Consider the following 14,743-nt stretch of genomic DNA (forward strand, 5'->3'; position numbering starts at 1 on the left):
TTCCAATAGATGGAGACAAAGCAACAGAAAAGCAGCAACAAGGAGGGGGCATAACAAAGTGGTAATGTATGAAGTAATTTAAATATATGTGAAACAAGTCAATGGGCGAAAACAAACAAACAAATAAATAAGGCCACTGATGCAAGTTATAAATCATTGCCTGGTCAGGCTTTTGGTTTGGTGTTTTTTCTCAATGAATATACTTTTTTTGAAGGTTTGTTTATTTTTTTTTCTTAACTCCTAGCTACTTTAAATCAAATTTTGTAATAAGAATCAGAATTATAAACATAAAAGTAGGATGTAAAGTATAAAAATCAAATAGAGGTATTATTCTTCAAAGTTTAACAGTAGTAGGCTGTGACAAATATTAAGAATAAAATATAAGTAAAATATATATCATGTCCTGAGTATGTAAAGTATGTAGAAATATCGAAATGTATGCATTATGCTAAATTCTAATGTATACACGAATGTAAAGTTTCAGAAATATATAAATATGGCCAAATGTGTAAAGAAAAACCACATATGTTGTGGCTACATACCGCACTCAAGACAGGACTTAGAAAAAAGGATAAAGATTTTAATGGAGCCCATTAATGGAGCCCATTAAAATCTTTATCCTGTTTTTTAAGTCCTGTCTTGAGTGCGGTATGTAGCCACAACATATGTGGTTTTTCTTTACACGTTTGTACTTCTGCTATAGTACCAGCACCTTTACTAAAGCTGTGCATGGGCAGTTTTCTTTTTTTGATATAAATATGTCCTATTATGTTACAATGTTCAACACAAAATATGCATGAATAGAAATAGGAACAAGAAATATGTACAGTATGTGCATTATATAGCCTATAAAAGTTGTTGGTAAGAATAATTCATGATTCTAAGAGCGGCAATTGATTTTTTTTTGTTTTTGTTTTTTTTTTTGCACCAAATACTGCACAATTAAGGCAGCGTGCAAGGAATGATTGTAGCTACCTTTAAGTTACTATTGTACAATTAAAATATAACAGGGCTGGACAGTTATGAATTATAAATGCTGACGGGTAATTAAGTCCAGTTGGCGGTACATTTACTAGTATATGGTACTCTGAGAAAGGGGCCAACAGCTAATCATATCCTGAATGCCATCACAGTAGGAGTTAAAAAAGAAATTAACTTCTGCTTATTACGTTCACGCCGTTCATTGTGCAATACCACTATTTCCTACAGCACTGAAAGGCAACAACAGTTCTGAGAAGGAGGTGCGGTTAGTTACTTTGCAAGCTGATCTGAGATCTGTTATTCAAAACCTCCACATGGACAACACCAAACAATGTATTGTGAACAAACTGATCCTGAGTCAGCACTTACATAAAAACATCGTTCAGGAAAGGCAGGAAGTCAAACTTGTCACTAACTGACAAAACTTGCAGACACAAACAGCAAACGTAGCTAACGTAACATTTGGAAAAAAGAAATTAGGACTTTTTTCCTACTCATTTTGCCAGCTAGCTTTTAGCGATGGACAAGCTTCGTCGTGTGTTAAGCGGACAAGAGGAAAATGAAGAGTTGGGTCTCACTGCACAGGTAACAGCTAGCTAGCTTACTGTATGACAGTATACGCTGCTAATGCTAACGTTGTGTGGCGTTAAATGGATGAAGTGATGAAAAATTAGCATTGTGTTTGTTTAGTTCCCTGCCAACGTTGCCGTTCAGATACCTACAATAAATGTTCAAATGTTTATTATTGTCTTAGAGCTACTTAAGTTAGCTGTTGGTGAAAATGACAGTTTATGCTAGCACTGTAAGCCTCCATAGACGCAGGCTAACAGTTTCACTATCATGTTTATTTTCGATGTCTTTTAGCTTAGGTTAAAGCTAGCTTTTATATATTATGCTGGCAGCATTTAATAAATTGTATCTGTTTGTTTATTTACACTTTATGCACACGTTTCCGATGAGGAGGAAATGAGGTAAGGTGTTAACTAGAACAATGTTTTTATGTTTCGTGGTTGTACTTTTTAACTTGTTGCAAACTGTAAGTTTTTTCTCTGACACTCCAGAGTCTCCAGTGCTTTCATTTTCTGAATGTCTCTGCGTAGTCTACCTCACAGTTTGTTTTTTATTGGTTCTTTTGCGTAAGTTCAGTGCACTGAGTAATGCTCTGTGACTTTAACTTAGACCTGTGCTACAGTTTGTGTGTTTTAAGATAACGCTTTAGCAAGGTGTTATCTGCTTGGCTAAAGTTAACATGGTTAAATCACCAGCAGAAAGCCTGTTGGACTCTCTGCGGGTTATTAGGTTTGTCTTGTGACATCCTCCCATTGTTCTCACCAGGTCCTTGATGCCAGCACTCTCAGCTACAGCACCAGGGTGAAATGGTTCGTCATATGCTTTGCTGGAGGCATCCTGTGTTCAATACTCGTGAGTGTCTCTTTGCCTTTTCTATTGAAAATGCAGCATTTATGCTCCGTCTGACTTTATACTGACATTAGGAATGCAGAGAATGCAGAGCGTGCATAATACTATTAATGCTCTCTGCAGTGGTCCAAGTTATTTTTTTCATGTGCTATGTGTGCACAATAAAATTCAAGTTATTAACATGGCTGAGTGCAGATCAATGACAAATCCCTGTTCTCTTGAACTTGCAGAATAAAGTTATTGACAAATGACTTACACTTAGCCATCTAACACATTAAGTTTGCTTAATTTCAGAGCAGAGCTGAAAGTTTCAGTTTTGTAGTGAGAAGTTTGCAGTTTAGATGTCAGGAAGTCTTGTCACAGGCTGATAATGCTTTGAAGCCACATAGTGACGATTCACACTGACAAAACCCCAACAGGACTGGGTGGTGAAATTCAATGACGCAGGATGTCTCTGCGCATCTGTCAGTAATCTTAAAGTCTCTTAATGTCTCTTCCATTCATACATCTCAAAACACTTACATTTGACCCCAAAGCTATGACATGTCGCACTTTTTCTGAAGAAATAAGAAATGTCCAAAATTTTCTCCCTCTGTGACCTCTAATTATTAGTTACAGCTTATTGTATGACCCTACAACCCTCAGTAATTTACAGCTTTGAAGTAAAATGTTAGTTGTCACATCTTTCTTAAAGCTTTATTTATAACTGTGTTGTCTAAATGTCGCTTCCACGGTGAAATGCATACACTGTTCACACCCAGTGCACAAGTGTGTCACCAGTTCTCTTCAGTGAAAGTGATCCAGATGGTAAACATTCATTTGGCTTATAATGCTGCTCATGTAGTGATTCTTCAACATTGACTTGTGATATTTTGTCACTAGGGGGAGCCCAGCATGTTTCAGTAAAACCAAAAGACAGCCACAGTCCAAATCCAATATTCATTTAGCTATTTCACTTCTGGCCCTTTATTAAAATGAGGTGACATTATTCTGTGTAGCTGACAAAGAATATTTTGTTGTTTTACCAGGGTTCAGCACTGCTGTTCCTTCCAAATGGAATCAAGCTTTTTGCCTTCTTCTACACACTAGGAAACATCACAGCTCTTGCCAGGTAAGACTCTTCTTTCCAGGTCAATTAGCTTTGTCCAGGAAATTGTAATGACTTGATATATTTTTCTCACTAGCACGGTCCAGTGCCAGGAACACAACCAATGATGAGCATCTGTCTCATACACTTTGAGATTTTTTTCCCTTGATGCCTTCTGCAGTCAACCATGGCAACACTTCACATTTCTCTACACAAGTTTTGTATCAAGGTTGCTCATAAAGAAGGCACTTGAAATATTCTAGTTATACCTGTAACTTACTGTCTTACCCTCATGTGCAATTACACTCAGTTTCACACAGTGCCATGAGACTTATGGTTTAGATTTATGTTATTTAAACATGATAAACAGTTGTGACTAGTGAGAATAAAGGATCATAGCTAAAAAGATAATCTCCATTATTTAATCAGCTTTGCATTAGTATAATCATACAATAGCATTAGTACAAGTTAAATGTACAGAAACTGCCTTAGTTATCACATTGCACTTATTTCACCCAAACATTCAAAATAAAAAGGTGTGGTGAGAATGCTCTAGCCTGCAGCTGCAACTTTGTTTGGGAAGCAGAGACTGCTAATCACTTCATGCAAGACAAACATTAGTTGGGGAGGTTTAATTTGATCAGAGCAGGCACACTATTTTTAATGATTAATATTGCATCTAATTAAGTTTAATTGTGATCTCTATTGTTATACGGTTTCCTCTGCAGCTTAATTGTATGCCGCTTGACAGTGAGTAGGAAATGATTGGGGATAAAGGGACAATGGTCAGTGGGAACAGACTAGCCGTCTGCGTCTCCTAACTGTTTGTTTTCCTATCTGTCTCTACAAGTAGACCAGACATTAGTCTTTGCTCTCATATTACCATTTATAAATGATGTCTCCGCTGTATAGGAACATACAAGGTTAATTCCTCGCCAGTGACAGGACGCCATACTTAAAATTTGTCATTACAGTGCCCTCACACAGACAATATCTATCTTTATTTGTGCATTATTCCAATTAACACAAAAGCCAAACTTGCAATGGAGCACACTGAATTAAGTTTTAATTCTAAAAGTTTCCCTTTTGTAGAGTAAAGTTGATTCAGCCACTATTAATAAAAATTCGTAATGTAAAACTCAGAAGAGGTATTCGCTGTGTGTTCTAATAATGCTGCTACACTGACATATAGATGCTGATATATCCGTATTGTCTGTTGTTCTGACTATCGTAACATAATGGTTGAGTAAGATTAGAATATTGTTTTCTATCACCAGATATCAGCAGCCTTCTGGATTTCTCAGCATTATGGATTATTTAGTCTAGATAATTCCAACAGCTAAATCTGATCAGGATGTCTTTGACAGCAAACCATTGATGAGGGTCTTTTTTCTTCAGACAGGGCAGTCTCTATTTTCAGGTATCATATGTCCAGAAGGTTCAGATGTGTCAAGAAACTGGGTCACCCTCTGCTTTCATAGCCCAGGTTACAGCCGTAAAGGAAAATAGTGTCATATTTTAAAGAGCTTAATGCTATTTTCATCTGTGTCTGACTCTGACTGCAAAAAGATTACACAGAGATTATTGGTTCCTTCATTTTACCATCAGTAGTGTAAAGATATGTCCAAAATAGGTATTACGTGCAAGTGTTTATAGTGTAATAACAAAATAATGCATATCTTTTGCATGTATTTTTTTGGTCAATGGTGTAATCCCCTTTTGATACGCAATAAAATCTACCGTTTAATCAAAATTTAACTGACTAATTCCTCTGTTTAATCGTAGGCTTGTTAAAAGTATTTTTCTCTACATATTAAACAATACAGCATATTGCTGCCATCCTGCTCCTTAGCTTTAGCAGCATGTGCGTGGATATCATCAGTGTCTGTCATAATGAGCGGTTGATAAGAAGCATCTATCCCTCTCAGCAGACCAGCAGAGAGAGCCTGCGTCAACACAAACTACTCTTGTGTCTCATCTAACAGATGTGACGCTACACAGACTCCCTCTACCCACACAGCTCTGCTGAGCCCAGAGCTGCGTGCCTCGTCAGCGGGGAAAGCCTTTGTCTTGTTACATTTACTGACGTCACACATGCATCATGTAGGAGGTTTTAAATGTGTCAGCGTGGTGTTGGGCATAAAATATTTACCCCCCGCCCCATTAATTGCAACATGTAGTTTAAGATTGATTATGGTGGCAACACAATTCTGAGTCATTTGGAAGAGATTTGATTGTGAGTGTACACACAGATGAAGACTAGTCTGAAATCCACAGAGACCATAACATTTTTATGCAAAGTATTGATTTTTTGGAATAAACCCAGATTTGCAGCCCAAAGTATTGAATGTAATACTCATGAAATGCGTGTTAATCATGTCTGTCAGCTGACGACCAAGATGGTTTTTACAAGGCAGATTTATTAGTCATGTTCTAAACTATGATTAAAAAATGAAATTTAAATTTGCCCCTAAATCCTGCTACATATTTTGTAGTCAAAGGATGAGACTTGTAATATCAGCCTGGGGAACAAAGCTGTTCTGTAGTGTGGTTGTTCGGCAGGAGATACTCCTGTATCTTTTCCCAGATGGCAGCAGGGTGTACAGACCGTGGCTGGGGTGTCTGCTGTCTTTCAGTATCCTTTGGGCTCTGTGCAGACACCTCACTTCACAGAGGTCACTGATGCTCTGTAGATGGGAACCTGTGATGTTCTGGGCAGTTTTAATCACCCGCTGTGGAGCCTTCCTGTCCTGGGCCGTGCACAAACCATGCCAGTTCGTTATGTTAACACTCCGTATGCTTTATAATGCTCCTCTGTAGAAGTTAACCAGGATCTTGACCTGAAATTTAGCCTTCCTAAGTTTCCGTAGGAAGTAGAGCCTTTTCTGTGCTTTTTTAACGTGGGTGGTGATGTGTGATGACCAAGATAGTGATAGTAATTCAAAGGAACTTACAGCTGTTCACCTGCTCCATGCTCACCTGCTCATTTGTACAATTTATTGTAATCAAAAGTGTTACAGAAAGAAAAAATACATAGAAATACATGATTTTGGTAACTAGCTTTAGTATATGACAAAGAAACAAAAAAATATTTTCAACACACACACACACACACACACACACATCTACACACAGAGTATTAGCTCCACAGTTTAATCAGTGTACTTTTAAAATACACCACAGTGATAAATGCGTTGCACCTGATTTAAAAAATAAGACTTGGTTGCAGCAGTGATCCCATGAACTAACATTTTAAGAAACATGTCTATGTACCTTTTTAATGATGTTTAAAATGTTTAACTTGTGTGTTTCGTTCCTCTAAAGCACCTGCTTCCTAATGGGACCGCTAAAACAGCTGAAGCGCATGTTTGAACCAACAAGACTGATAGCCACCATTGTTATGCTGGTAAATACCATATGTTTTACTGTTATTTTGAGCCAGATGCATCACAGGATATTAATGTTTCACCTCACTGAATACTGGAAATTAGACCTTGTCACAGAAGGTGTTGGAAGCTGTGTTCTTCCTGATTCCTCCTTGACATAATGCCAAAGAGCATTTACACTATATCTGCTTTCACCTGCTCTCAAGGGTATAAAAGGTCTGTAGCCCTCTGACTTTTGATTAGCAGACTAGGTTCAATTAAAGGTCTGTTCTCCCGACCTTGTGATCTTAAAGTATTGCAAGGATAAAGTATTTCAGCATGACACTAGTGGTGTTTTCTGATGGCAGATTGAGTGGCATCTTTTAGTTAGAATTCAATCAATTATTTGTTCAGTTTTCATAAAGTGTCAGATAGAAAACATCATTCTGTACGTGTAAAAACTGATAACCATTCCTTCTTCTTCTGCCAGCTCTGCCTTGTCTTAACACTTTGCGCAGTGTTTTGGGTAAGTAGATAATACATTGTTTTGAAGCCAGTAACAGCCTTAATTTTTCTTTAGTTCAATTATTAAAATGATCATTTTGTCTTTTATTTTACAGTGGCATAAAAAAGGGCTGGCTATCTTGTTCTGTATTATGCAGTTTCTGGCGATGACGTGGTAAGTGTGATCAACCATCTCTTCACTGTAGCACAGTTGGTAATGAATTTACTCATCACTCACAGCTACTGAGATGAAGCTGCCTTTCCGTGATAGAGATCCCTGCTCCAGTTGCTATGCCTTGCAAGAAATGTCCGTGAGTTTAGTTAATCATGCTGCTGATTCCTTAAGCTGACTTACTGCTGGTTGCACGTGCATGGTTAAATCTATAAACAGTTAAACTTACACGGTCATTGTAAAACTTGCATGTTCAATCACATTTTATCAGAATTTTCCCATTGTTTCAGAGCAACATATCTTTTCAGAAATATTCAAACTTTTCATGAATGTCATGCCATACCAAGTGTCATGTAAGGATAAGATGCACATATAAACTTTTAATGTAATGTGGAAACTTGGATCAGATTGATTTGCCCCAGTTTCCCTGGGCGACATACCTGTCGAGCCACTCATGTTGTAAGATGATTGGTTGGCAGGTTGCCAGGCATCGTGGTGCAGTAGGTCAGTATATTTTTGGCCCATAGAGGAAGAGCTAGTGCCAGGATCAGGTAGGATCAGTGTGGATCTACGTAGAGATGTAAAGACAGACAGGTGTTACCGCCTGTGTTGTTTACACACAAGTCACTGCCAGCTGTCTTTGGGGTCATTATTACTACTAAAATCACAGGCTAATGGTCCAGTGAGAATACATTATACCTCTGGGTCCTTAATTAGTCTAAAAAGTATGTTAAAGATATACCATGCAGGGATTTCCTAAAACACAAGTATAAACTCATACAGAAGTAATCCCTCTCAGTCATCATTTCCCATCACGGACTAGATGTGTGTAGCAAATAATTTTTTTGCCCTCTGCCTGTATTTTCTTATTTTCTGTGTTTGAGGAGTTAATGGGCGTGAGGCTTGGACTTTATAAAAAGGTAGCGATCTGGTGCCTATCTGTAAGCAGCATCTATTTAAGAGATACAGTGCCGAAAAAAGGAAAATATAGCAACTATAGCACTTTCCCTGGTGAGCATGTGTATGAACAGTCAGTCCTACATAATGCACCTATGAATTAAGACCTAAACAATTTTAATGTCAACACTGTAATTTAAATAACTTTGGATTTGGACAGTTGCTTGGACAAAACAAGACATGACAAGTATTTTTTAGACCAAACAATCGGTGAGACGTAAAATACTGAATTGATGATGTAAATAATTATTAGGTGCAGCCCAGTGTTGATGCTACTTTTAAATGTGGCTTTCTGAGACCTGCAGATAATTCAGACTAGGCGATTGAGGAAAGAGTACATATAGTCATGAGGTCAAACGGGTTAAGTTCCAACATGACAGTGAGTAATAAGACCTGTGAGTGATGTGTATGGGCATGTCAGCACTTGTATGTTCGTTAATTTGAACATATTTGCGCAGCAGTAACAAAAGACTTTCAGTGTGTGAATGTGCATGGACACACAAACGACCCCCTCCCCGCTGACTCAGGAGGAAGGGAACAGACCGTTTCATTGCATCACTGAGCAGGACTGTGTCCGACTCATCACCGGACTGCTTTTGCACCTACATGTTGTACATTCACTTCCGCTCTGCCTGCGTTCTCAGAGGCATCACCATGGCAACTACAAGTCACACATATCGAGCTCATTCTTAACAGACTGGGGGGCATAGTGCACTCCCACGCACGCAGGCACTCAGACGTCTGTGTGAAGGTGGTTTCTGTAAAAAGACGGCGCCACCGATCCACTCATAGGTGGGCAAAGTCCAATCCTCCAGCTGAGCTCTGTGTAGTGACCATAAGATAGTAAAGCACTACTGACTGACACTGACTCAATGTAGAGCTAGCAGGCAGTAGGAAGTTTTAATAATAAACAGCACTGATACTTTCATGTTTAAGGTTTTTATTCAGTTTTAACATTTAGAAATTAGATGGCAGTCATGCTCAGGCTTGGGCTGGAGTTAATCATTAAATTGCTGTACCAGATTCCTCACATATTTTAAAGATGTTAGGTGTTTGATGCTGGGCTTTTTTGTGCTCAGCTGTAATCATTTCCAACACGGGGTATTGTGTTTTTGTTGTGCTCTGTGTTTGGCTACCAATCTGTCTGGAATCATTAGTGCAAAGATTATAGTGTATCCCATTCATTCACAATCACATTTGGTTAATCCCTCTGCTGAGCGACATCAGAGCCTTCAGCCCAGTGATTACTGCTGCACATGGAGCATTTTAATGCATATTTTACATTTTGGTGTGTTGTTCATCAGAAAGCCATTATTATGCTGCTAATATAAGACCTGAATCTATTTTAGGTCCTCTGTGTGTGTGTGTGTGTGTGTGTGTGTGTGTGTGTGTGTGTGTGTGTGTGTGTGTGTGTGTGTGTGTGTGTGTGTGTTTTTTTTTAAAAAACTTTTAATCTATAATCTCTTAGACATCACATAATTACAAAAACATGACGTGCAGACAAGCTTTATAAAACACATGAAACTCAACAAAGAGATCCTGCAGATTCCAATAATACCAAACACCACACAATGCTACATCACAGGAAAATGTGTCTACAATAATCTATAAGACATCCTGATCTGTCCATGTAGCAGTGAAGCTTTTTAAAAATGTCAGCTATATGTCAAATTAGGGGTGGGTGATATATTGATTGTACTCAATGTATCACGGGTTTTTCCATGTGAAGTGTATAAAATGACTATATTGTGAATGTTGAAAATAAAAGCACCAGTGGTTCCACGTCGATTTATTTCATTATAGCAGAACATTATTAACTTCAGAATAATTCTGCTTTATTAAACCTAATTTTAACAGCACTTTATTTTATTTTATTATAACATTACTTTATTTAGTTTGTTTTGTGTTCTACTCTAGTGTAGAGGAGATTTCAAAATATTGAGATATATATCGCATATCACAATATAGCCTAAAAATATTGCATCATTATTCATAGGTCATATCACCCAGCCCTAGGATACATTACATTTCTCAAATAATGTATAATAAAAAGTAATGGTTGTGTATCTTGTGTTTAGTTTGACATTCTTAGTCTTAAAATATGTCAGCACTTTCTTCCTCTACAGTCAATAACTTTTCTGTATTATTCTGTTTCAGGTATAGCATCTCGTACATTCCATTTGCCAGGTAAGACAGCATGATTATATGATTTCAATTTCGTCTGCACTGACCTTAAGTGGATGTGCATCTGTCTTTTCAGTTATGTTCACTTGAATGTGTCTCTCTCTGAATTGAGTCCATCTGTAAGAGCCACCACCTGTTTGCAAATGACACTAAACTGCCGCTCACAGCAAACAGGAGAGAATATTATGAGCGACCCTTCAATGAAAACATGTTTTCATTTACCTCCAAACCCTGTTTGCCTCCACCATATGGCTGTAATCCCCCCCCTACGACTCGCACAGGCACTTAGTGGAGAGCAAATGGCAGCTTGTTGTTTCACACTCCTCTGTGCTTTAGCCCTGTGACGCTGTTTGCTTTTTCCATAATATCTAAATGAATATTTTCTTTTGGAATAATGCTCTTTCAGCCAGATTTACCAAAATATTTCTCTCTCAATGTAGCTTTTATATTGCTTGTGATGAGCTTATGTTAAGCTGTATAGGTTTAAAGCACAATACTACATTTTGATTAGATGAAGACCCCAATAGGCTGTCCTGCAAAGACACAAGGATGACAATCCCATTGTCACATATTGGCATTTCTCTCGGGTTACTTGTTTTGTCTTGATTGTAGATAAAGCTGCAATATAGAACCAAACAGCCTTGAAATCTTACATTGATTTATTTTGTAATTTACACCATAATGAAGAATTTTAATTGAAAGAAAACACTCCCCTATACTTTCATGTTCACCTCTCAAATTGCTCCATATGGTGCACGAACTCAATGCCTTCCCCAAAATAAGCGTGAGGTGTGATGTTGTTTTGTCAGTCCAGCTGTAAGCAGGGTTATGTCTCATTTGGTGAGAGGTCCAAAGACCCCATGCAGCCCCCCCACTAAGTGCCCTGTGTATTTGGGCGACCCTATAATCCATCCTGACAGCTGAGAGACATCCCGTAACCACCCCGACCTCCCCCTCCCCCAACCCGAATGCTAACAACAATACAAAGCTGAGACAAAGACCTTTTACCGTGCCACCCTTCCAAAAACCACATTCCTACAGAGAAATGCAAATTTGACTGCTGGTTTTTGGACTATCATGATTACTTGTATATTTTTTACTCCGTTGTTATGATGTTTTTTTGTCAACACATTATTGTCCTCCCTCCGTAAGCTTCTTACTTTAATCCATTTTTCATTTTAATTTAGATTTGATCATTTAGCTCTGTATTGTTTGCGATGTTGTTAGAGAGCAGCGTATTTTGATCCCTCTGATTGACACATTTAGAAAGCATTAACCTGCGGTCTCTCCGTATTCCGGTCTGTGGTCAAACTAACTGTGTTACCTGGCTAGCCACGACACCACATGGCTAATGGACGTGATCCTTTAATGTATTTTACCTTGTTGCCTATTTATAACCTCACAGACCTGCAGACCAAGGTACTAAAACCTGCTGCATGTGCACTTCCCACAGTGCTGTAAGGCGACTGTTGCTCTGATATTTAATCCGAAATGGGGAAAAAGTCTCTGAGGCTGATCATTTATTCATGCAGGTTTGGGGGAAGCAAAAATAGCATCAAGCCTCTAGTGATTATATAAAAACACACCTCGGGCAGAATTAGAGGAAAAACATGAGGGATCCAGTGGTGAATGTTTTTTGTTTATACATCAGAGAGACAGATAAGAGCATTTGAAGGAGCAAGTCTCCCGTCCGCCCACCGACCTCCCCTCCTCCCTCTCAGACTGCTTATGATCCCCCCTTCTCCTTTTAACCTTGACCGGTTTCACACCTCCTCCACCGAAATTTGACTGTGGCTGCAGGCAAAGTCTGCATAGCAACACACCGATGGCAAGATGAACACGGTGTGAGGAGGCAGCGCGGATGTGCGGTTACCATGGCGACCGCTCGTATTGCATCATCCCTCAACACAGAGTACCTGGAGAAAAGGGAGCCCCCATCACTCTGAACATGTGGTGCTTCCCAGCCAAAACACACTCACTTATTCATGACCAGCCCCACCCAAGACATCCTAACAAAGGGTGTTTTGTCGCCTTTAATTTTGTACGCATGACGACATTTAGCCTCTGCATTATTTTTTGTAACAACACATTCATTTTTTCCCCCTATTTCTCAACATTTGATGTTTATAATGCTAGCTGTCACTTAAACATTTCTGTTGTTATTTGTTTTTCTGCAGGGATGCGGTGATGAAATGCTTCACAACCTGTCTGAGTTAGGACACCTTAGTCCACATTGTGTGAAGACTGGTCCTAAAATGCAAACTGTAAGAACAGTGCCTTTGTAAAATATACATCTCTTCTGTTTATACATTATATCTCCAGATTTTTACTATGGCTTGTTTCATACTGTGAATTCTCGCTTTTTAAGTCTAGCTGATAACTACAGTATAATCAGATACAACACTTACCTTTAGCTTTTAATGTCAGAGAAATTAGTGCCTTTAATGCTAATATATTTCAAGATATTCCTGTTTTCTGAGGATTTTATACCATTTAAGTGCAGGGAAATTATTTTGATTTTCTGTAATTTACAACACAAATGCCTTTATATTATATATTGTATACATACACATATGTGTGTGTGTGTGTGTGTATATATATATATATATATATATATATATATATATATATATATATATATATATATATATATATATATATAGAGCTATTGCCATTGACCAAACATATGTATTTACATCCTAAACAGTGTGAAAGATTGCATTTTCTTCCAGATTATACATGGTATTCTGACATCTTAACACAAACCTTATTAAATTAGTCTTTTCTGTGTGTGTGCAAGGCAGTGATGTATAAAGAGACTCTCAGATGCTATTCCATATTTATATATGATCATTTTCCCTTTAGCAATTTAGACACTGCTTCACTGATGATGCACTGGGATATATGATATCCGCAGCTTTTTTGAGGTTTTTCTGGCTAAAGAGATTAAAAAAAAAACAGCTCCTGTCTAGTCTCATTGTCTGTATGTGTATTTGAACACACCTGCCCCCCTCAGCTCATCAAATTACAGTGAAATAGCTTCTCTTTATATTTCATTTCCTGCCAGATGTAGCAATGACCCTGTTAATTACGCTTTTCTGAACATTGTGATTTTGATGTGACCTAATAACCCAGAATAGCTGGCATCAAGTTCCCTGTATTGCCTCAGCGTTATGGTGTAGCCTTTGAGGATGCGGTTGTCATGACAACCTCCTCTGGAAGATTCATAACCTCAGCCTTCCCCCCATCTGTGGTGCAGATGTTCACTCATGAGGAGGTGTGTTTTTTTATTATATAGAATAAAGTCAGTCAGTCATGGATCTCTCTTCAGATTGTGAAAAAATAATAATTTTAAAACAGATTTATGAATCAAAGTCACACATAGAAAGTCCCAGCACATGATTTGTATTAGCTGCACGATTTGCTCAGGGTTCACCACCATGCCTCTGGGTTTTCCTTCTGCTTGATGCAACTAAATAACAACATTGCACTTCCTGTTTTTGCAGCCCCCACATAGTTTCATTAGACGCTTGTATAACGTGGCCGTGGATTAGCGTGGACAAAATCTCCCCTCAGTACTACTTGTTCAACTAACTTGGCAGAGACCCAGCAAATCCTTGAGCAATTAATCTTGGGGATAAAATAATTTGGTTGAGTGAAGGGGTTGTTTTTGTGATCCCTTTTCTTTCTCCCTGCTATTTTTGGATTAGGAAGTTTGAGGATGAAAGGAAAGTACCCCTGACCCCAGCAATCTGTTAGAGTCTCCCAACTGTTTCCTTTTTATTACATCTAATCCATTGTTATGTCAGAGAGGAGAGGGATCCCACGCCACAACAACCACTGAAACAAAACTAGCCTGTGCATGTTTTTTAAGTCTAAGACTGAGTCATTAGACTATATGGTGAATCGATTTTTTCAGAAAATATTTAGCTAAAGAAACATCTGTTTGGATTAGAAACATACCACCATGGGCCCAGTGTTACACATATTAATACCTATTTCCTGTCTTTAAAGCAATTCATTTGTACACTTTACTGCAAATTATTTCTTTCACTTTAATTCCCTTTGATTGGG

General features: G+C 38.2%; 1 protein-coding gene across 1 annotated transcript; it reads left to right on the forward strand.

The window, feature by feature from the left end:
• Positions 1–1,263: 1,263 nt before the first annotated feature.
• On the forward strand, positions 1,264–13,640 carry sft2d1 (SFT2 domain containing 1). Its single transcript, XM_042501543.2, has 8 exons — positions 1,264–1,566; positions 2,317–2,403; positions 3,429–3,511; positions 6,812–6,893; positions 7,343–7,378; positions 7,473–7,531; positions 10,643–10,672; positions 12,847–13,640. Exons 1-8 carry the CDS (start codon positions 1,501–1,503, stop codon positions 12,884–12,886), a joined length of 483 nt encoding a protein of 160 aa, XP_042357477.1. The 5' UTR covers positions 1,264–1,500; the 3' UTR covers positions 12,887–13,640.
• The last annotated feature ends 1,103 nt before the right edge of the window (positions 13,641–14,743 follow it).

Source organism: Plectropomus leopardus, chromosome 13 (assembly GCF_026936395.1).
Source record: "Plectropomus leopardus strain MGB_pleo_1.0 chromosome 13, ASM2693639v1, whole genome shotgun sequence".
Taxonomy (NCBI): Eukaryota; Metazoa; Chordata; class Actinopteri; order Perciformes; family Serranidae; genus Plectropomus; species Plectropomus leopardus.

Excerpts from the sequence above, each read along its gene's own strand:
- sft2d1 (XM_042501543.2), top strand. The coding sequence starts at position 1,501 with ATGGACAAGCTTCGTCGTGTGTTAAGCGGACAAGAGGAAAATGAAGAG. Across the intron at positions 3,512-6,811 it reads AACATCACAGCTCTTGCCAG|CACCTGCTTCCTAATGGGAC; the intron begins GTAAGACTCTTC and ends GTTCCTCTAAAG. Across the intron at positions 7,532-10,642 it reads CAGTTTCTGGCGATGACGTG|GTATAGCATCTCGTACATTC; the intron begins GTAAGTGTGATC and ends ATTCTGTTTCAG.